Raw genomic sequence first — 22492 nt, forward strand, 5'->3', positions numbered from 1 at the left:
AATTGACAAAACTATTTTAAATAGCTGCAACATAACATACATAAGTAACAAACAGCATAATAACAGCATAGCTGTAAAGCAAGAAAGGCACACACTACATACACAAAGCCTAACCAGGCATTTTTTCCTTCTGACACAAAATCATGTCTGAAGCCCAGAACACTCTACACATTTCCCCAGTTTTAGTTTAGAGATAAGGAAAGACTGGCCTGGCCCACTAGGATCCCTCTTTATTTTTGTGAACTTTATAGTCTATACATTTAGAGTGGTGTGATAATCAAACACTCTAGAAGTCTAGAATGAAAGAGTATATAAGAGAATTGACAGCAACGTTCCCTCTAAGGAGCGCGTCTGTGGAATTGCGCACTGCTCAAGCGTCCTCTGCGCACGGCAAATCTATGCCACGCACAAAATCAAATAAAAAAATAAGCGCATAACAATTTTCGACACGACACGGACACGACAGAGAAAACCGTTTTCGTCATCATTGTTCAAATATAATAATACGTCTGTCGAGACGCTTTTAGGACATGAATTCCATCCATCACTTTACTGAGCAAAACTCTTTATTGTCGGCCATAAACACATCACTGTTATATCAACAGCAGCCGCTCGCTCTCTCTCACTTGCGCCAACACATGCACATATGGCACTTAGCCAGTGATGCGTTTACAGCCACACAAAAAGTCGGACAACTCCAACACCACACATAAAGTGTAATTCCAGGTCGTTACTCTATGATTTACCAATCAAATGTGTGCTTATTCTAGTGTCATTTATTAGGAATCTTAATTTATAAATATTAATCATTAAATGCTGTTAATATATTAAATACATACTAATAAAAATATATTTTTTTACAAACAGGAAGTTGCAGGAATGTACACATGATCTCCTGCTTACATCTCATTGTACAACATGTGAATGTTTTAATGGGAACTAAATGCAATGTCTGAAAGGGGTACAAACTATTTCCAAAGCAGGACCTCCACCCAGACAAACAATACAAGTACACAGTTCATGAAAAACAATATTTTTTGTTATTGTCATTGTAAGTGGGCCTAAACACTTATATTAGAAATGGAAATGACTGCTGTCATTTGATTCTAATAATAAGAGAATGTTGTCTGTCTATCTGTGTTGGCCCTGCGATGGGTGGGGACTTGCCCAGGGTGTACCCAGCCTTCCGCCCGAATGCAGCTGAGATAGGCTCCAGCGACCCCGAAAGGGACAAACGGTAGAAAATGGATGGATGGATGGAGATTTAACTTGTTATTTAGTCAGGTTTGGGACAGGTGTGCTGCTGGTGTAGCCACAGTGTGCACGTCTGATGTTGCTCACATGGGCTCCACTGAATGCTCAGGGAGTTTTTGCGTTTGCTCACACACTGTTGTGTTTACTGAGGGGAGGTGACGGCAAACAGACACCAGGGGACAGTATATACAATTAATTATTTATTACATATATATATATATATATATATATATATATAGTCAACATATATATATATATAAATAATAACAAACAATACTACTAAACTAAGGAAATGGAGTGTGAACTAGGATACAAGAGTGTGTGGTGTAAGACTATGTGTGTAGTTAACTGAAGTGAGTGTTACCAACGTGTTGAACGAGATATGAGGAAGTCCATGGGGCAGGCAGGTTATCCGGGGCGAGAGAGAGGCGTCGGAATCCAGGGCCGGCCCCAGTGTCCCAGAATCCACCGAGGACGAGTCTGATGGCGGCGGCGAGAAGAACGCCGCTGAAGCCGGCGAGGCGGGCGACCAAGGGACGGCCACCATCTTGGCCGTCGGGAAGGCGGACGTGATTGGTGCCATGGTGCGTCTCGCCGGAAACGAGGATATGATGTCGGCGGCGGCGTGGAAGCGGCAGACGTCGGCGGCGGCGTGGAAGCGGCAGACGTCGGCGTGGAAGCGGCAGACGTCGGCGTGGAAGAAGACGTCATCAGCGCCGTTGAAGCGGCAGACGTCATCGGCGCCGTTGAAGCGGCAGACGTCATCGGCGCCGTTGAAACGGCAGACGTCATCGGCGCCGAGGAGGGCAGCTGAGGAGTTGGCCGAGGTGCTGAAGTCGGCGGAGCTGGCCGAGGTGCTGGAGTCGGCGGAGCTGGCCGAGGTGCTGGAGTCGGCGGAGCAGGCCGAGGTGCTGGAGTCGGCGGAGCAGGCCGAGGTGCTGGAGTCGGCGGAGCAGGCCGAGGTGCTGGAGTCGGCGGAGCAGGCCGAGGTGCTGGAGTCGGCGGAGAAGGCCGAGGTGCTGGAGTCGGCGGAGCAGGCCGAGGTGCTGAGGTCGAGGCCAGCCTGGGAGCTGGTGGAGACGTGGGGGCCAGCCTGGGAGATGGTGGAGACGTGGGGGCCAGCCTGGGAGCTGGTGGAGACGTGGGGGCCAGCCTGGGAGCTGGTGGAGACGTGGGGGCCAGCCTGGGGACTGGTGCTAGCTCGGAGACTAGCCGAGGGGTTGGTGCTAGCTCAGAGACTAGCCGAGGGGTTGGTGCTAGCTCGGAGGCTAGCCGAGGGGCAGGTGCTAGCTCGGACGCTAGCCGAGGGACAGGTGCTAGCTCGGACGCTAGCCGAGGGACAGGTGCTAGCTCAAATGCTAGCCGAGGGACAGGTGCTAGCTCGGACGCTAGCCGAGGGACAGGTGCTAGCTCGGACGCTAGCCGAGGGACAGGTGCTAGCTCGGACGCTAGCCGAGGGACAGGTGCTAGCTCGGACGCTAGCCGAGGGACAGGTGCTAGCTCGGACGCTAGCCGAGGGACAGGTGCTAGCTCGGACGCTAGCCGAGGGACAGGTGCTAGCTCGGACGCTAGCCGAGGGACAGGTGCTAGCTCAAACGCTAGCCGAGGGACAGGTGCTAGCTCGGACGCTAGCCGAGGGACAGGTGCTAGCTCGGACGCTAGCTCGGGGACAAGTGCTAGCTCGGACGCTAGCTCGGGGACAAGTGCTGGTAGCGTGGTTGGTGGGTGCGGCCAGGCAAACTGAAAGATAGATGGTAGCGGTCTTGCTGGCCGCAGCTGTGCTACCTCACCAGCACGGCTGTCGGTACCATTCCCCCCCTCCAAAGGCGGATTCCAGACGCTTCCAGTACACTGAGGAACAGACACTGAGGGTGGAAAGAGGGTGTCCAGGCGGCGAGAAAATTCCTCCTTGCTCACATCACTGCTAAACATGCCTTTCCATGACAGTTTGGCAGGACAAGAAAACTCCTCCGGTGTGGAGCGAAAAAAAGAAAAAGACATGGTGAATGGGGCAAGAGGCAGAAAGAAAAAAAAAAAATCACAGGGGCGGAACTAAAGTCACTGGGGAGGGGCTAAGGAACTGTGCCGTCAGGTCCTTTAATAATTTTGGCGGGAACTTACTGTTGTGTTTACTGAGGGGAGGTGACGGCAAACAGACACCAGGGGACAGTATATACAATTAATTATTTATTACATATATATATATATATATATATATATATATAGTCAACATATATGTATATATATATAAATAATAACAAACAATACTACTAAACTAAGGAAATGGAGTGTGAACTAGGATACAAGAGTGTGTGGTGTAAGACTATGTGTGTAGTTAACTGAAGTGAGTGTTACCAACGTGTTGAACGAGATATGAGGAAGTCCATGGGGCAGGCAGGTTATCCGGGGCGAGAGAGAGGCGTCGGAATCCAGGGGCGAGCAAGAGGTCGAGGATCGAAGGAAGCAGTCAGAGTCCAGAGGGAGATCCAGGGGGAAAATGAGACGCACTGCTCGCTTTCCAGGCGACGGAGGGTACTGCGGGGACACGGGAGAAGACAAGGGACAAATCAAGGCACGGAGAGGAAACACGAATATAGCATAAAGCTTGTTGCTTACGGTACACCATGAGAAAGCTAAGTTCCCACGCCGATCCTTGGGTCCAGTGGTCCTTTATTGAGCCTGCCCTCATCAGACCCAGGAGTGTAGATTGCCAGTGAGTGAATGCAGCTGGTGGCTGCTGCAGGGCGGGGACGCGCGCGGCGCGTCCCTGGATCTGCGCACTCGTGGGCGTGTCCCGAGGTGCGCACAGACGGATGAGCGGCGTTGGCAGGAGCCTGAGCCGTAACACACACATGAACAATTAGAGGGAGCATTGATTGACAGAGTGTGTGTATCTTCAGTGCTGAATGATGAGCAAAGGGAGAGTTAATCCTTAAGTGGTGGTGGTGGAGGTGAAGTGTCATTGGAGTCTCTATCTCTCTTTACTAGCTTCGTCGAAGCATGTTGCTTATGTAGCTTGTTTCAGCAGATTTGAATTGCTGTTTTGGGCAGTAGATGGGATCTTTGATCCAAAGCACAATTTACATTTAACTAAAATGTTATTTTCTTTGTGCTCGACAAAAGAAAAGTAGTGAAAATATCTCCATGTTAGCAAACTCGACTTCTGGCTCCGACATGATCAGACACGCCCCCCCCCCCCCTCTCCTCCCTCCCCACACTCACACTCACACCCAGACACACACAAAGCGCATGTCTCTCTTCTCCGGCTTGTGACACAAGAAGAATCAGAACGATGACACAGCAGCGCTCCGATAAAACACACTTTATACTACATCAAAAGTAACGTAAAATAACGCAGTAACGAATCATGTAGTAACGATAACTGAGTTACTGAATATAAAAAATAACGCGTTAGATTACTAGTTACCGCCGAAACTAACGGCGTTACAGTAACGCGTTACTTTGTAACTCGTTAGTCCCAACACTGTTTATTGTATATATGATATAAACATATAGTATAATATATCAGTATATATCCTATACTGTACATATATTATGTAAATATTATGCATATATGTTATATTTTATATTACTTTTAGTGTATTTTATAACTGCATTGTCCTTTCCATCTTTTCCATCATTCGTAACTGAGCTACCGTGTGGAACAATTTCCCTTGTGGGTGATTAAAGTTTGTCTAAGTCTAATGTCTATGTCTAAGTCTAACTGGCGATCACCCTGGAGGAAAGGAGATATACCAACTAGGCCCTCCCTCCCCCAATCCCTAGTCACTCAATCACCACTCCGTTTGTAAGAGCAGGACAACTCCCAGCAAAACCATCTGCAAGAGTGGAGACAACCCTTCTGGACTCTGCCCGGGACTGAAAAATGCAGGTTGACTTGGACCAGAAACTCATCTTCCCTCCTGAGATCATTACAACCAGCTTCAGGCCTGACCTGGTCTTGTGGTCAACCTCCCAGAAGACTGTGTCCATTGTTGAATTAACTGTACCATGGGAAGCAGCCGTTGGTGAAGCATATGAGCGCAAACAACTGAGGTATGCGGACGTAGCAGCCGAGGGAGAGCAGCGCGGCTAGCGTGCCCGAGTGCTTCCAGTTGAAGTCGGGTGCAGAGGCTTCGTTGCTACGTCCACAACCAAGCTTCTGAAAGGAATGGGATTGAGAGGTCAGGCCTTCCGGCGGGCTGTCAAATCGCTGCCGGATGCTGCTGAACAAAGTAGCAGATGGATATGGATTAGAGATGTCCGATAATGGCTTTTTTGCCGATATCCGATGTTCCGATATTGTCCAACTCTTAATTACCGATACCGATATCAACCGATACCGATATATACAGTTGTGGAATTAACACAGTATTATGCCTAATTTTGTTGTGATGCCCTGCTGGATGCATTAAACAATGTAACAAGGTTTTCCACAATAGGAGAACAACTTCAACTCAAGTAATGGAAAAAAGTGCCAACATGGCACTGCCATATTTATTATTGAAGTCACAAAGTGCATTATTTTTTTTAACATGCCTCAAAACAGCAGCTTGGACTTTTGGACACGCTCTCCCTGAGAGAGCATTAGGAGTCGAGGTGGGCGTGGTTGGGGTGGGCGGGGTTGAGGTTGGGGGGAGGGGGGTCTATATTGTAGCGTCCCGGAAGAGTTAGTGGTGCAAGGGGTTCAGTGTTTCCCACAGGACAGGCATCTATTTGTGGTAGTGGGGGCGGGGGTGGCGGCGGCAGCGGCGATGACCAAGAAGAACGCGGAGTTGGAATATAATTACATTTTATGTACATATTTATATACAGATTTGAACAATTAGTGATTCACTGAAATATATTTATTAATTGTGGTCTTACAAAAAATATATCTTATAAAATATAAAAGCTAAAATGTCTCTTAAAGCTCTGCCCCTTTAATTAGTGAATACTAAATAATTTAACTTTAGCCTACTACTACAACCATATTATTTACCAGCAACATGAAGTGAAACAGAGGCAGAGGTGTCCTGCCACAGTCAGTCAACCTCCTCCTCCTCCTCCTGCTGCTGCTGAACAGGTCGCACCTGTGGTCCGGACTGTAGGCCTACCTCCTCTCCAAGTCAAAACCCTTTTCGGCTGTTGAAAATATTTTTCTATGCTCATCTGTGTGAAGGAATGAACATCCAACATTAGAATGTATTACTAACGAGCAGAACCGCTCTATGTACAGTGCCGTCTAACCTTAAGCGGCAGCAGATCAACACATGCAGGGTTCAACGTTAAAGTTTTTTTCTACTTGCCTGACTTCTCAAATCTACTTGCCCCAATATTTTTACTTGTCCTGCCTAGGTTTTTTTCTAGCTGTGTAGTGCTCATGGCTTATATCTTACTAAAATTCTTCCCGTTGACTATTTACAACACTACACAGTATTTATTATTATTATTATTATTATTATTGTTATTATCTATAATTACATTTAAATGGCATTGCATACATGTAAAATTAAATGCTATTTCACATTATTTGACCAGTAGCAGTTACACTCATCTGAACAGGTCAGCCACCTGTTTAAAGCCCGATCACAGTTGAAATCTTGAAATGAAGGGCCTTTAATGGCCAAAACATTAACCTGGACAACATTTTAACAGCTGGTTGGCTCAGATTTTATTCTTTTCATTGCATTCACATGCTGCAGTGGACATTGGACAATTTAGCTTCAGTCCATGTGTGTTTATTGACAACAGGGTTATAACCTGGACACGTTAGCTCGTCGGTATGAAAACACGTGACTGTTACTACGTGCGTCTGCCCCGGCCCCCGAGTCAAACAGCGGCGGTGTTAATGAAGCAGCGTCAGGCTGCTCACCGTCAGTGAAACGCTCGGTGAAATCGCGGATTAACGTTAAATATATGACGAGCCGCGAGCGATGCAGCTATAACCTATCTACCTATAACCTATATTACCCTCGTATTTTGATCCCGTCCGTCCTTCTTCTTCTTCTTCTTCTTCTTCTTCTTCTTCTTCTTCTTCTTCTTCTTCTTCTTCTTCTTCTTCTTCTTCTTCTTCTTCTTCTTCTTCTGGCCCACCAGGTGAATTAAGTGCTATTGGCGGAGTTACAATGCATAGTAGGCTACCGCCACCTACTGCACCGGAGTTGTAACTACAAGCAACATTCACAGACAGTCCCATTTATTTATGAGCGGTCGAGTGAGTCAATAGCCGAAAAATCCATTTGTGGCGGACGTAATTCTTTCGTGGCGGGCCGCCACAAATAAATGAATGTGTGGGAAACACTGGGGTTCTAGTTATTTGTTCTATTGTGTTTATGTTGTGTTACGGTGCGGATGTTCTCCCGAAATGTGTTTGTCATTCTTGTTTGGTGTGGGTTCACAGTGTGGCGCATATTTGTAACAGTGTTAAAGTTGTTTATACGGCCACCCTCAGTGTGACCTGTATGGCTGTTGTACAACTGAAGACCCCAGTGAAGCTTTTGCCCCTAAACCCCCCCCCCCCCCCACACACACACACACACACACTCAACACTAAGTGCTGATCAATCTGAGAGATTGATCAGCAATATATATATATATATATATATATATATATATATATATACATACATATATATATATATATATATATATATATACATATATATATATATATATATATATATATACATATATATATATATATATATATATACATATATATATATATATATATATATACATATATATATATATATATATATATACATATACATATATATATATATATATATATATATATATATATTTAGGGCAACAAGGCAAACATAATTTTTTTTCGAGGCAGGGGCTCCAAAGCATGCATGCATGCATATATATATTCAGTGCCCTCCAAAAGTATTGGAACAGTGAGGCCAATTCCATTGTTTTTGTTGTAGACTGAAAACATTTGGGTTTCACATCAAAAGATTAATATGAGACCAGAGATCAACATTTCAGCTTTTAGTTCCAAGTATTTACATCTGGATCTGATACACAACTTAGAAGATAGCATTATTTGTAATGGAACACAACATTTTTAGGTGAGCAAAAGTATTGGAACATATAAACTTAAAATAGATTAAAGTGAATAAGACTTAATATTTATTTGCAAATCCTTTGCTTTCAATAACTGCATCAAGCCTGTGACCCATTGACGTCACCAAACTTTTGCATTATTCTTTTGTGATGCTTTTCCAGGTTTTTACCGCAGCCTTTTTCAGTTGTTGTTTGTTTTGGGGGGTTACTCCCTTCAGTGTCCTCTTCAGCAGGTAAAATGCATGCTCTATTGGGTTTAAGTCTGGAGACAGACTTGGCCATTCTAAAACCTTCCACTTCTTGCCTCTGATGAACTCCTTTGTTGTTTTGGCGGTGTGTTTTGGGTCATTATCTTGCTGCATGATGAAGGATCTCCCAATCGGTTTGGTTGAGCAAAGGGTGGCTATTTTGATGAAACTAGAATATAAAACATCCATCCATCCATTTCTACCGCTTGTCCCTTATAGGGTAGTGGGGGGTGCTGGAGCCTATCCCAGCTGCACATGGGCGGTAGGTGGGGTACACCCTGGATAAGAGGCCACCTCATCGCAGGGCATGTTTTCAGTTATTTCACCTTTTTTTGGTAAGTACATAACTCTACTGTGAAGATTGTGTATTCGATGTGATAGTTGTCACTTTTCTTTATTTTTGTTGGCCAAACAAAGCTTGTTGGAACAAAGTTTGTTTATTAGACTTCATCTTCATTAGCCAAACTGCTTTGTGTTTATATATATGAATGTATATATACACTATATTGCCAAAAGTATTTGGCCACCTGCCTTGACTCACATATGAAGTGAATTTTATTTTACATATGAACTTGAAGTGCCATCCCATTCCTAACCCATAAGGTTCAATATGATGTCGGTCCACCTTTTGCAGCTAATACAGCGTCAACTCTTCTGGGAAGGCTGTCCACAAGATTGCGGAGTGTGTTTATAGAAATTTTCGACCATTCTTCCAAAAGCGCATTGGTGAGGTCACACACTGATGTTGGTCGAGAAAGCCTGGCTCTCAGTCTCCATTCTAATTCATCCCAAAGGTGTTCTAACTGGGTCAGGGCAGGACTCTGTGCTGGCCAGTCAAGTTAATCTACACCAGACTCTGTCATCCATGTCTTTATGGACCTTGCTTTGTGCACTGGTGCACAGTCATGTTGGAAGAGGAAGGGGCCTGCTCCAAACTGTTCCCACTTGGTTGAGAGCATGGAATTGTCCAACATGTTTTGGTATCCTGGAGCATTCAAAGTTCATTTCACTGGAACTAAGGGGCCAAACCCAATTCCTGAAAAACAACCCCACACCATTATTCCTCCTCCACCAAATGTCACACTCGGCACAATGCAGTCCAAAATGTTCCGTTCTCCTGGCAACCTCCAAACCCAGACTTGTCCATCAGATTGCCAGATGGAAAAGCGTGATTCATCACTCCAGAGAACGCGTCTCCACTGCTCTAGAGTCCAGTGGCGACGTGCTTTACACCACTGCATCCGACGCTTTGCATTGGACTTGGTGATGTATGGCTTAGATCAGGGGTAGGGAACCTATGGCTCGAGAGCCAGATGTGGCTCTTTTGATGACTGCATCTGGCTCTCAGATCAATCTCAAATCCCGGCCGAGTCATACCAAAGACTATAAAAATGGGACCCATTACCTACCTGCTTGACACTCAGCATCAAGGGTTGGAATTGGGGGTTAAATCACCAAAAATGATTCCCGGGCGTGGCACCGCTGCTGCCCACTGCTCCCCTCACCTCCCAGGGGGTGAACAAGGGGATGGATTAAATGCAGAGGAACATTTTCACCACACCTAGTGTGTGTGTGACAATCATTGGTACTTTAACTTTACTTTAAGTAATGAGTAATTCCCCTGGTAATCACAGTGTTAAAAATAACGTTCAAAATATAAAACATTCTCATGCATTTTAATCTATCCATCCGTTTTCTACCGCACCTGTTCAAGAAGTCGCATTAAAGGTAAGAAGTATTTTATTTATTATTGGTTAGCTTCAGAATAACAATGTTGTTAAAAATAATAAGAGACTTATTGTACTCTAAAAATGTTGGTCTTACTTAAAAATGCATGTATGCATGTATTCACTGTTAAAAAATATTATTTGGCTCTCACGGAAATACATTTTAAAATATTTGGCTTTCATGGCTCTCTCAGCCAAAAAGGTTCCCGACCCCTGGCTTAGATATAGCTGTTCGGCCATGGAAACCCATTCCACGTGGCCTGCCACTTCTTGGCTGAGTTGCTGTTGTAGCCAACCTCTGCCATTTTCTTATAATAAAGCGGACAGTTGACTTTGGAAAATTTAGGAGCGAGGAAATTTCACGACTGGATTTGTTGCACAGGTGGCATCCTATGACAGTTCCACGCTAGAAATCGCTGAGCTCCTGAGAGCGGCCCATTCTTTCACAAATGTTTGTAGAAACAGTCTTTATGCCAAGTGCTTGATTTTATACACCTGTGGCCGGGCCGAGTGATTAGGACACCTGATTCTGTTCATTTATATGGGTGGCTAAATACTTTTGGCAATTTAGGGCATGTACAGTACAGGCCAAAAGTTTGGACACACCTTCTCATTCAATGTGTGTTCTTTATTTTTATGATTATTTACATTGTAGATTGTCACTGAAGGCATCAAAACTATGAATGAACACATGTGGAGTTATGTACTTAACAAAAAAAGGTGAAACAACTGAAAACATGTGTATGAATGTTGTCTGTCTATCTGTGTTTGCCCTGCGATGAGGTGGCGTCTTGTCCATGGTTTACCACGCCTTGCGCCCGAGTGCAGCTGGGATGGGCTCCAGCATCCCTGCGACCCTGAACGGGACAAGCCGTAGAAAATGGATGGATGGATGTTTTATATTCTAGTTTCTTCAAAATAGCCTCCCTTTGCTCTGATTACTGATTTTGCACACTCTTGGCATCCTTTCGATAAGCTTCAAGAGGTAGTCACCTGAAATGGTTTTCCCTTCACAGGTGTCATAGTTTTGATGCCTTCAGTGACAATCTACAATGAAAATATAGAAAACGCATTGAAAAGAGAAGGTGTGTCCAAACTTTTGGCCTGTACTGCATGTATATGTATGTATGTATGTGTATATGTATATATATATATATATATATATATATATATATATATATATATATATATATAGGCAGCACGGTGGAAGAGGGGTTAGTGCATCTGCCTCACAATACGAAGGTCCTGAGTAGTCGTGAGTTCAATCCCGGCCTCGGGATCTTTCTGTGTGGAGTTTGCATGGTCTCCCCGTGACTTCGTGGATTCCCTCCGGGTACTCCGGCTTTCTCCCACCTCCAAAGACATGCACCTGGAGATAGGTTGATTTGCAACACTAAATTGGCCCTAGTGTGTGAATGTGAGTGTGAATGTTGTCTGTCTGTCTATCTGTGTTGGCCCTGCGATGAGGTGGCGACTTGTCCAGGGTGTACCCCGCCTTCCGCCCGATTGTAGCTGTGATAGGCTCCAGCGCCCCCCTCGACCCCGAAGGGAATAAGCGGTAGAAAATGGATGGATGGATGTATGTATATTTATATATGTGTGTGTGTGTGTGTGTGTGTGTGTGTGTGTGTGTGTGTGTGTGTGTGTGTGTGTGTGTGTGTGTGTGTGTGTGTGTGTGTAATTGTGCAAGTTCTCCCACTAGATGAGAAAGGCTTGTAATTTTCACATAGGTACACTTCAATTTTGAGAGGCAGAATGGGGGAAAATAATCCAGGAAATTACATTTTAAGATTTTTAATTAATTTGTACATTCCTCTGTAAAATATGTATTTGGTCACCTACAAACAAGCAACATTTCTGGCTTTCACAGACCTGTAACTTCTTCTTTAAGAGGCTTATTTGTACTAAACTTGTTACCTGTATTAATGGCACCTGTTTGGCCTCGTTATCCGTATAAAAGACACCTGTCCACAACCTCAAACAGTCACTCCAAACTCCACTATGGTCAAGACCAAAGAGTTGTCAAAGAACAACAGAAACAAAATGGTAGACCTGCACCAGGCTGGGCAGACTGAATCTGCAATAGGTAAGCAGCTTGGTGTGAAGAAATCAACTGTCGGAGAAATTATTAAAAAATGGAAGCCATACAAGACCATTTTAACATAAATTTGAAGCATGGGCCCAGTGTTGGTAGGGAGGTGTAGATCGAGGCTAGTTTGTCTGCTATTTCCATATTTGTTGTATGCACACAGCATTTAGTTTCAATCCCTTGCACACGGCCAGAAGGTTATGCCATTTAAAAAAAAAACTATGGTCACATTTTAATCTCGCCAGATCTCCTGACACGGTGACACGAGATCTCGTCGCACCTAATTTACAACTCAAAATGTATATATTTATTCCCATTACATATAATATAATATAATATAATAATAAGGCTTTCAACTTTGAATTGCCTAATTTCTTGATAGATTTAGCCCGAATAGGACCGCAAGGCAGAGCAAAAAATAAACACGAATAACAATGAGAACCTTAAAAGGAGTGAGGAAATAATAACTAATGATGCACGCTTAAGATGTGACAAATAGAAATAGCACACAAGGTCTGGAGAGGTAAAAGTTGAGACTACACAGTAGTACTGAGCCACATGGAACGAAAAGCGTGAATGCAGCCAAAGCATAAGAGATATACATGGCTGAAAGGCTGACTCATCAGGAAATCTTTTGGCGCCGAGTGAGGGCACTGGAGAACTTAAGTAGTCAGGAGGTAATAGGCATTAGGTGTGCTCGCAGGTGGCTACGCCCCATGGCCTAGAAGCCAGGCACTGAAACAACGGGGCATAGGCGCCAGCAGATCTGCCAGATCACACCTAACTTATATACAGTGAGGTCCACAAGTATTTGCACACCCTGCAATTTTGCAAGTTCTCCCACTTAGAAATTAGGGAGAGGTGTGAAATGTTCATCATAGATGTATTTCCACTGTTAGAGACATCATCTAAAAAGAATAATACGGAAATCACATTGTATGATTTTTTTAATGATTTATTTGTATGTTACTGGGGTTCATAAGTATTTGCACACATGAGAATCAGCAAGAATTATGACTCTCAAAGAGCTGTCAGTTTACCTTAAAAAAGTCACCCTTGACCCCACAGCTAATCACCTACCCACCACCCCTTTGAGCTCATTAAAGTCACCTGTGCAGCCCACAGTCAGTCAAGGTCCAACTGCTACTATGGGCAAGACCAAAGAGCTGTCAAAAGAGGCCAGAGACAAAATTGTAGAACCCCACAAAGCTGGAAAAGGCTATGGGACAATGGGGAAGCTGCTTGGTGAGAATAGATCAACTGTTGCAGCACTTGTTAGAAAATGGAAGAGGCTAAACATGACTGCTAATCTACCTCAGACTGGGGCTCCATGTAAGATCTCTCCTCGTGGGGCATCACTCATGATAAGAAAAGTGAGGACTCAGCCCAGAACTACACAGCAGGAGCTGGGACCACTGTTTCCAAGGCTACTATCAGTAGTACACTACGGCGTGCATTGCACGGAAGGTTCCCCAGCTTAAGTCAGCCCATGTCCAGGCCCGTCTGAAGTTTGCCAATGGCCATCTGGATGATCCAGAGGAGTCATGGGAGAAAGGCATGTGGTCAAATGAGACCAAAATATAACTTTTTGGTATAAACTCCACTCGTAGGGTTTGGAGGAAAAAGAAGGATGAGTATCACCATCCCTACAGTGAAGCATGGAGGTGGAAACATCATGCTGTGGGGGTGCTTTTCAGCAAAGGGGACAGGACGACTGCACTGTATTAAGGAGAGGATGAACGGGGTCATTTATTGAGAGATTTTGGCCAAAAACATCCTTCTCAGTCAGAGCATTGAAGATGGGTGGTGGCTGGGTCTTCCAACATGAAAATGACAGCCAGGATAACAAAGGAGTTGTTCCATACCAAGTATATCAAGGTTCTGGAGTGGCCTAGCCAGTCTCCAGATCTAAATCCAATAGAAAATATTTGGAGGGAGCTGAAACTTGGTGTTGCTCAGCGACTGCCCCGAAACCTGACAGATCTAGAGAAGATTTGTGTGGAGGAGTGGGCCAAAATCCCTGTTGCCGTGTGTGCAAACCTGCTGAAGAACTCTAGGAAACCTTTGACCTCTGTAATTGCATTCTGCACTAAATATTAACACTGATGTTCTCATGTGTGTAAATACTTATGAACCCCAGTAACATACAAATAAATCATAAAAAAAATCATACATTGTGATTTCCGGATTATTCTTTTTAGATGATGTCTCTAACAGTGGAAATACATTTATGATGAACATTTCACACCTCTCCCTTTATTTTCTAAGTGGGAGAACTTGCAAAATTGCAGGGTGTGCAAATACTTGTGGACCTCACTGTATGTCCAAACGCTTCACAAGGACGACAGATGTGTTGTCCCTATTTCCTTTCTTTCTCTAGGCCTGCTCTGATAACCCTTGAATGTCTTGGTTAGGACCAATTCCTCAAAGCTGCACCGGTATCAGGCGGCGTCGGCGAGTTTCTAATGAGAAAGATGGGTTGGAAAACAGGAGAAGGCCTTGGGAGGAACCGCGAAGGCACTGTGGAGCCGATCATTATTGACTTCAAGGTGGACCGCAAAGGTCAGGAGCCCCCACAGTACTTCACTCCAAAGACTTGAAATCAACAGTTATACAATTTTTTTTGTTTGATTTAGGTCTGCTTGCCGAAGGGGAAAAGCCACAGAAACAAACAGGGGGAATGGTGGTAACCAAGGACCTCATGGGTAAGTGGGAAAAAAAGTATTAAAATAATTTTGCTAATAAATGTTTATCTCCGTTGCTGTGGTTGTAAATTAAAGTACTGAGACTATAATAGATGTTCCCTGAACATCGCTGTAAATAACGACACAAAGAATACGTCAGTGTTGAAATTACGACAGCATGAACACAATTAATCTTAACATTAGCATTTTGGTTCCCTCGGCTTACTTATGGCGAGCTGATGACTACTTTACAATACGTTATAAACCAAATACAGTGGAACCTTGATTTACAAACTTATTGATGCATACAGCAAGCCTAAATAGCATGATAGCATTGATTAGTTTGCAGCCATGCACTGACCAAATATACCTGATTAGCACTCCCCACAAGTCAATAACATTAACAAAGATCACCTTTGTGCATTCACGCACGGCATTAAAATGTTGTTGGACAAAATGAGACAAAGAAGGAATGGCATAAAACACGTGCGCAGCTTGAGTGATGTCAATCAATCAATCAATGTTTATTTATATAGCCCTAAATCACAAGTGTCTCAAAGGGCTGCACAAGCCACAATGACATCCTCGGTTCAGATCCCACATCAGGGCAAAGAAAAAAGTCAACCCAATGGGACAATGAGAAACTTTGGAGAGGACCGCAGATGTTATGCTAGATCCACTCGACGTCCATTCTCTCCGGGTACTCCGGCTTCCTCCCACCTGGGGATAGGCTGATTGGCAACACTAAATAGGCCCTAGTGTGTGAATGTGAGTGTGAATGTTGTCTGTCTACCTGTGTTGGCCCTGCGTTGAGGTGGCGACTTGTCCAGGGTGTACCCCGCCTACCGCCCGTGTGCAGATGAGATAGGCTCCAGCACCCCCCGCGACCCTGTAAGGGACAAGCGGTAGAAAATAGATAGATGAATGCTCCTTTGAAATCCCTGGTTTTCTACAGAACTGGCAGACATCATTTATGAGTGCAATAAGGAATGGGATAAGGCAAGACAAAATAATTCTGCCACTGATTGGTCCTTTTTTTAGACAGCTTTGCTTAATCAATGTGCTTTGCCTACCAAAAAGGCCAAATCAGAATATTTTTTGTCCGTCACCAATGAAAACCTCAACAACCAACAGAAATTTTGGAAAGTGATCAAATCTCTGTCTGTGAATAAAAACACAGTGTCTTCTCACATTTGTACTTAAAGAATCAGTGCCAGTTTATGATCGAACTGAAGTCCTGAATTGTTTTAACGAGCATTTTGTATTATTTGGTTCTCTATGTGACTCAAAATGGGACAACTATAAAGAATTCTTGTACAGAATCTCCCACGTTTTCTGGAAATCATTTTCATTTTGGTCTTTTTACTTGTCTTGAAGTGCATAAAGCTCTAAAAACATTAAATCACAGAAAGCCCCCTGGACCTGACTTGATTGAGCCTTATTTTTTAAAGCTGGCAGCTAATTTTATAGCAGAGCCACTTTCAATTCTTAATGTGTCAATTAAAAACAAAGACATTCCATCAGTTTGGAAATCTGTGTTTGTCCTTCCTTTATTAAAGGGAGGTGATCCAGCAGTCCTTACAAACTATAGGCCAATATTAAATGTATGGGATATTCTGGAAAATCTTGTTTGTGATCAGTTGAAAGAGTTCCTATATTCAAATAAAATAATTGGCCTAGTGGTTAGAGTGTCCGCCCTGAGATCGGTAGGTTGTGAGTCATACCAAAGACTATAAAAATGGGACCCATTTCCTCCCTGCTTGGCACTCAGCATCAAGGGTTGGAATTGGGGGTTAAATCACCAACAATGATTCCCGGGCGCGGCACCGCTGCTGCCCACTGCTCCCCACTGCTCCCCTCACCTCCCAGGGAGTAAACAAGGGGATGGGTCAAATGCAGAGGACAAATTTCACCACACCTAGTGTGTGTGACAATCATTGGTACTTTAACTTTAACTTTTAAAAAGCATCATTGTAAAACATAAACAATAATTTGCCTCACTTTTTATTGATCTCTCTAAAGCTTTTGACAGTGTAGAACATGCTATTTTAAAACACAGGCTGTTTTTCCTTGGACTGTCAACATACGGTTGCTTGGTTTTCAGATTATTTAGAAAACAGGACCCAGTGTGTTAAATACAAGGGCTTTGGTTCTTAAAGTGTCACTGTTCATAAGGGGTGCCATCCTGTCATTTTAATGTGTAATGTCAATGTAATTTTTTGTTTAACTTTGCTGCTTCTTGGGCAGGACTCCCTTGAAAAATAGTGTTTTAATCTCAATGGGATTTTTTCTTGGTTAAAGGTTAAATAAAAAAAAATAATAATAATTTAAACGTCTTTTTGTGGCAGCATTGGAGAAAGTTATACTTGTAAACAAACTGTTGCGTTACAGTCCACACAAATAGACTGAGTTCAGGGACTGCCAAAAGTAGTAGGACAAACGCCATTTACCAAATACTCTAATCAGTGAAGCATAAACACAAACACATTAAACAGTCAGTTTTCTAACAATTAGGAAGCTGTGTGTCATGTTTGTCCTCCTACATAAACCATATTAAAACTAAAATATATTTTCCCCCCCCATCTTTTTCCATTTGTATACATGAAAAAGCTCCAGGGAGCCACTAAGGCGACGCTAAAGCGGCTCTGGAGCCACGGGATGCTGACACCCATCTTAGACGCTTTGATCAAATGAGTCCAGTTAAATCTACTGACACTACACATATAAGTGATGATAAATTGCGAACAAATTCTGCCTACGCAGATGTGGATGTGATATGGCGCCAAACTTTGCTTTGATGATTCGCCACAAAACACGAAACGTTAAAAACTCAGCTCCACGTATTCAGATCTTGATCTTATTTGAAATTATCATGATGACACCCTGAAGTACCCGATGGGTCAATACCTGTTCCTACCTACTCGAGTGGGCGGAGCCTAGCGGCAAAAACTGCCTCACGCCATCACACAATCTGTCATTTCTGCACTTCAGATGCTAAACTGATGGGTGATAATAAATTGCAAATATTATTTTTTTTGCCTCTAAAAATTCAGATCTTAATCCAGTCTTGTAGAAATTATGATGAAGGCACGCAAAAGTGCCGAATAGGTCGGTACATATTCGTATCCATTCGTAGTGGACGGAGCCTGGCAGTGAATACCGCTCTACGCAATCTCCAATCAAAATGTCATTACATCACATTAGATGATTTGACACAAATACTTACCTTACATCACATCAGATGATTTGACACAAATACTTACCTGTTATGCGATAATAAAATGTTCAGAGCTAAATCTCATTTTGATCACTTGTACACATTATGATGATATCAACCTGAAACAATTTATGGGTCAGTACCTAGTCATAGTTATTGATAGTGGGCGGAGCCTGGTGGTGAAAACTGCACCTCACTATCAACCATTAAACGTTCTGTACTTCCCTTTTTAGCTGATCGGATCTTCTTCCAAACTGACATGAGGCTTTAAGGTCGGGGTCAGATTATGTCTTGATGTTAATATCAACACTACGATCGCCCCCTTGTGGTGAAAAATTGTAACATTCTTAACCTACGTCAATATGCTCCGATCTTCCAGAAATGTTTGATGGTGGATCTCAACCGCATCACTGCAGTTGTGCAAATATTGCACCTTTGTGGTAAAAAATTATAAAAATTATAACTTTCTTCCACATACTCCTATCTTCATGATTTTTGTGATGGTGGGTTGGGGTGTTGGGTGGGACGCAACTGTATGACTACTGCGGAGGCATCATTGCCCCCTTGTGCTGGGAAACTGACGTTCATAAGTCCTTACACTTGCTCAGATCTTCCTGAAATTTTGACAGTGGGGAGTTGTATTGGGTTGGATGCAACCATGCCAGTTGCACATGGGCGGAAGGCGGGGTACACCCTGGGATAGGCTAACAAGGTGGGGATGGCCGCCGTGAGCAACGTGAGCTGAGACCATCTCTACACAAGTCCCAGTATGTAATGTTATAAATGGCATAAACGCTCCAGTGACACAAGATTTGAAGTTGTTTTCGTTATATATATCCACCTCTGCAATTGGTGAGATATATACTCCTCACAAGGGTGATTTGGCGGAAGATAAGGTGCCTCGAACGCCGAGTAACTCATTGTTCCCCTGCAACCATGCCACAGCGCGGATCAATTAGTCCGTGATCAATTGTCTTCTAGTGAATTGGACGAAAATGCAACGTTTACTCCGGAAGATCGAAAAATGTTGCAAGCTATGTGGAAAAACTTGGAAAATTGGACATTTTGGATGAACTAAAAACTGACGTTTCAGAGCTGAAAAAATCATTCGAGTACAATCACGCTGAAATGGTGGAGATAAAAAAGGAACAGACAAGCCTAAAAGTTGAGTTAACAAGCCTGAAACTCGAAACTATAAGACTGACAACGGAGAACGAGAAATTAAAGGCGGACTCGTTGGACAACCTGCTAATCATGGGAATTAGCGAAGATGGAGGAGAAACTTACAGCATTGCGGAGAACCTTGTCAGAGCCTTTCTGCAGGAGCAACTCGGCATCCCGGAGGAAGAAGTTAAGAGGATCCAGATGGAACGAGCACACAGGATTGGCAAACGCAAGGAGGATGCTAAACCGAGACCTATGGTTGTAAAATTTACTAACTCCAAATGCAAAGATGAAATGCTTGCTCTCTCCAGAAGACTGAAAGGTACTAAATTCTTCATGACCAGCCAATATCCAATCGAGGTGGTGGAGAAACGACGTAAGTTGATTCCAATTATGAAGTCCTTTAGGCAGAAAGGACAACAAGCTCGTCTTGTTGTGGATAAACTGTACGTTAACGTTTCCTTGTGAGGAAAAATAACAATGTCGCGCAGTGATTGCGACATCGCCATGGTGACGACTTGACGGATATGAATTGACATTTTGTTTTTGGAGCTTTTTAGTTTATTCTGTGACTGGACAATGTAGTTAGATGTTGGGAAACGGTCAGCCAATAATATATTTTGGGGGGTATGTGTTTGTTTTGTCACGTGTGCTGTGGTGTGAATGGTGTGTCTGTTGGTTTATTAGAGGGGATATTGGTTTCCTTGGAAATAGCAAGTGATGCTGTAGTTTTTAGTTATAAGATTTTCATGTCTATGCAACTTATGGTATTAAGAGAATCAATAAAATACACAATGAATTTACTCAGATTATATGGTTTATAGGAACGATAATGAAGTTGGAATAATTAGTTATAATTGCAATGGTCTTGCAGACAACAGAAAAAGAAAACTTATATTTATGTGGCTGAATGAAAAAAAACAAGATATTTTTTGTCTTCAAGAACACATTCAACACATTTAGATGAAGAAAAATGGAGAAAAGAATGGAATGGTCCAATCTTCTTTTCACATGTTCACAGAAATTCAAAAGGTGTTATGATTTTGATAAAAAAAAGACTCACAAGGATGCTGGTTAATATTAAATATGATCATTCAAGATCAAAAGATGTGTGTTTTGAATCTGTATGGGCCAAATGTTGATGAACCTTCCCTTTTTAAGAAATAAGTGATAATGTTGCAAGAACAACATGGGGAAATTATTATTGTGGGTGACTTTAACGTTGCTTTGGATAAAGTTCTGGACCGAAAAGGGAATTTTTCAATGGATTATCATCCTCAATCTTTACAAAAGATTCAAAATGTTATGGATGCATTTGATTTAATTGATATCTGGAGATTCAAAAATCCTAGGTTAGTACGGTATACATGGAGAAGACAAAACCAGGCAAGTCGTATTGACTATTTTTTTTATATCATTTTCATTGCTAAACAAAGTGACTGCAATATCAATCGATGATAAATTGCATTCTGATCATAATTGTATAGGATTAAATATTGCAATTGAAGATAATACACGTGGGCCCGGATATTGGAAGTTTAATCAAATGCTTCTACAGGATGATGAATTTATTGAAAAAACAAAGCAATTTATTACTGACTTTTGTTTTAATAATGTAGGATCTTCAAATCCCCAAATAGTCTGGGAAGCCTTCAAATGTTGTTTAGGGGATATGCCATTGCGTACTCTTCATGGAAAAAAAAAAAAACTTAAAGTGGCAGAACAGGAATTAAAGAAAGAAATTGAAGATTTACAAAAAAACATTGACAGTAATGATAATGTAAATATTGAGCAATTGAATTATTTTACAGCCAAACTAGAGGAGTTAGCAGATTTAGTTGAAAAACAATTATTGAAAAGTTATGACTGCAACAGAGCAATCTTGATGAAAAAAGGTGAGAAGTGTTCAAAATTCTGTTTAAATATCCAAACAAAAAATCGTTCTAAAAAGAACATTTCCAAGCTTATTAAAACAAATGGAAAGGTATTGGATACACACACCACATTGTTGAAAGAAATGGAAAATTACTTAAAAAACATTTTTTTCTAATCCACTACAATTTTTTTTTATGAATTATGAAAGAAAATTGAATTCGGAAGAAAGCCATTCATGTGAAGGCCTCATTAGAGAGGAAGAACTTGTGGAAGCTGTTAAGTCTTTTCATCCAGGGAAAACCCCAGGATTAGATGGAATACCTATCGAGGTTTATCAAGTATTTTATGAAGAGGTTAAGAAACCATTGCTTTCTAGTTTTAATTACTCATATAAAACACGTTTTTTGTCTAACACTCAAACAGAAGTTCTTATTTATTTATTATTGAAACAGGAAATAAATGGTCAGTATAAAGACCCAGTTTATCTAAAAAATTGGAGACCAATAACACTTCAGTGTTACGATGCTAAGATCCTGGCAAAATGTTTGGCTACACGACTTAAGTCTGTTTTGTCAAAAATTATTCACCAAGATCAATCAGGAAGAAACATAGGAAACAATATTAGACAATTAGAAATTATAGAAAATTATTATATGGAAAATAAAAGAGGATTAATTTTTGTAGCCGACCTGGAGAAGGCATTTGACAAAATTAGCTTGGATTTTATTTGTAAAAGCTTAGCTTTTTTCAATGTTGGCAACTCCTTATTACATTGGATCAAGACGCTATATAATAAAACTAACTGTAGAATTATCAATAATGGATACATCTCTTGGACAATACCTCTATTAAGAGGTCTAAAACAAGGGTGCCCTTTGTCTCCATACTTATTTATTATTGCAATGGAAATATTGGCGATTAAAGTTAGATTGAATAAAAATATTGAATGGCTCAGTAATAATAATATTAGACTTAGACTTAGACTTCCTTTTTATTGTCATTCAAATTTGAACTTTGCAGCACAGATAAGAACGAAATTTTGTTACATAAGGTCATGGTAGTGCAGGATAAAAAAGCAATAAGGTGCATATATAAATAAATAAATATACAGTATATATAAATAAAATATAAATATATATCTAAAATAAGTAAATATATACTGTATAAATAAATAAATA

At 42.1% G+C, this 22492-nt stretch overlaps 1 protein-coding gene across 5 annotated transcripts in view; it reads left to right on the forward strand.

The window, feature by feature from the left end:
* The window catches only part of sonb (SON DNA and RNA binding protein b), a 110248-nt gene that overhangs the window by 34147 nt on the left and 53609 nt on the right, over positions 1 to 22492 (forward strand). For 4 of the 5 annotated variants that reach the window (XM_061977237.1, XM_061977229.1, XM_061977244.1 and 1 more), the window contains exons 16-17: positions 14789 to 14936; positions 15011 to 15079. In XM_061977237.1, coding sequence (XP_061833221.1) covers positions 14789 to 14936; positions 15011 to 15079 — 217 coding nt within the window. Of the gene's footprint in view, positions 1 to 14754; positions 14937 to 15010; positions 15080 to 22492 lie in introns of those variants that run through there. The other variant, XM_061977259.1, reaches the window with a different exon arrangement.

Source organism: Nerophis lumbriciformis, linkage group LG01 (genome assembly GCF_033978685.3).
Source record: "Nerophis lumbriciformis linkage group LG01, RoL_Nlum_v2.1, whole genome shotgun sequence".
NCBI lineage: Eukaryota > Metazoa > Chordata > Actinopteri > Syngnathiformes > Syngnathidae > Nerophis > Nerophis lumbriciformis.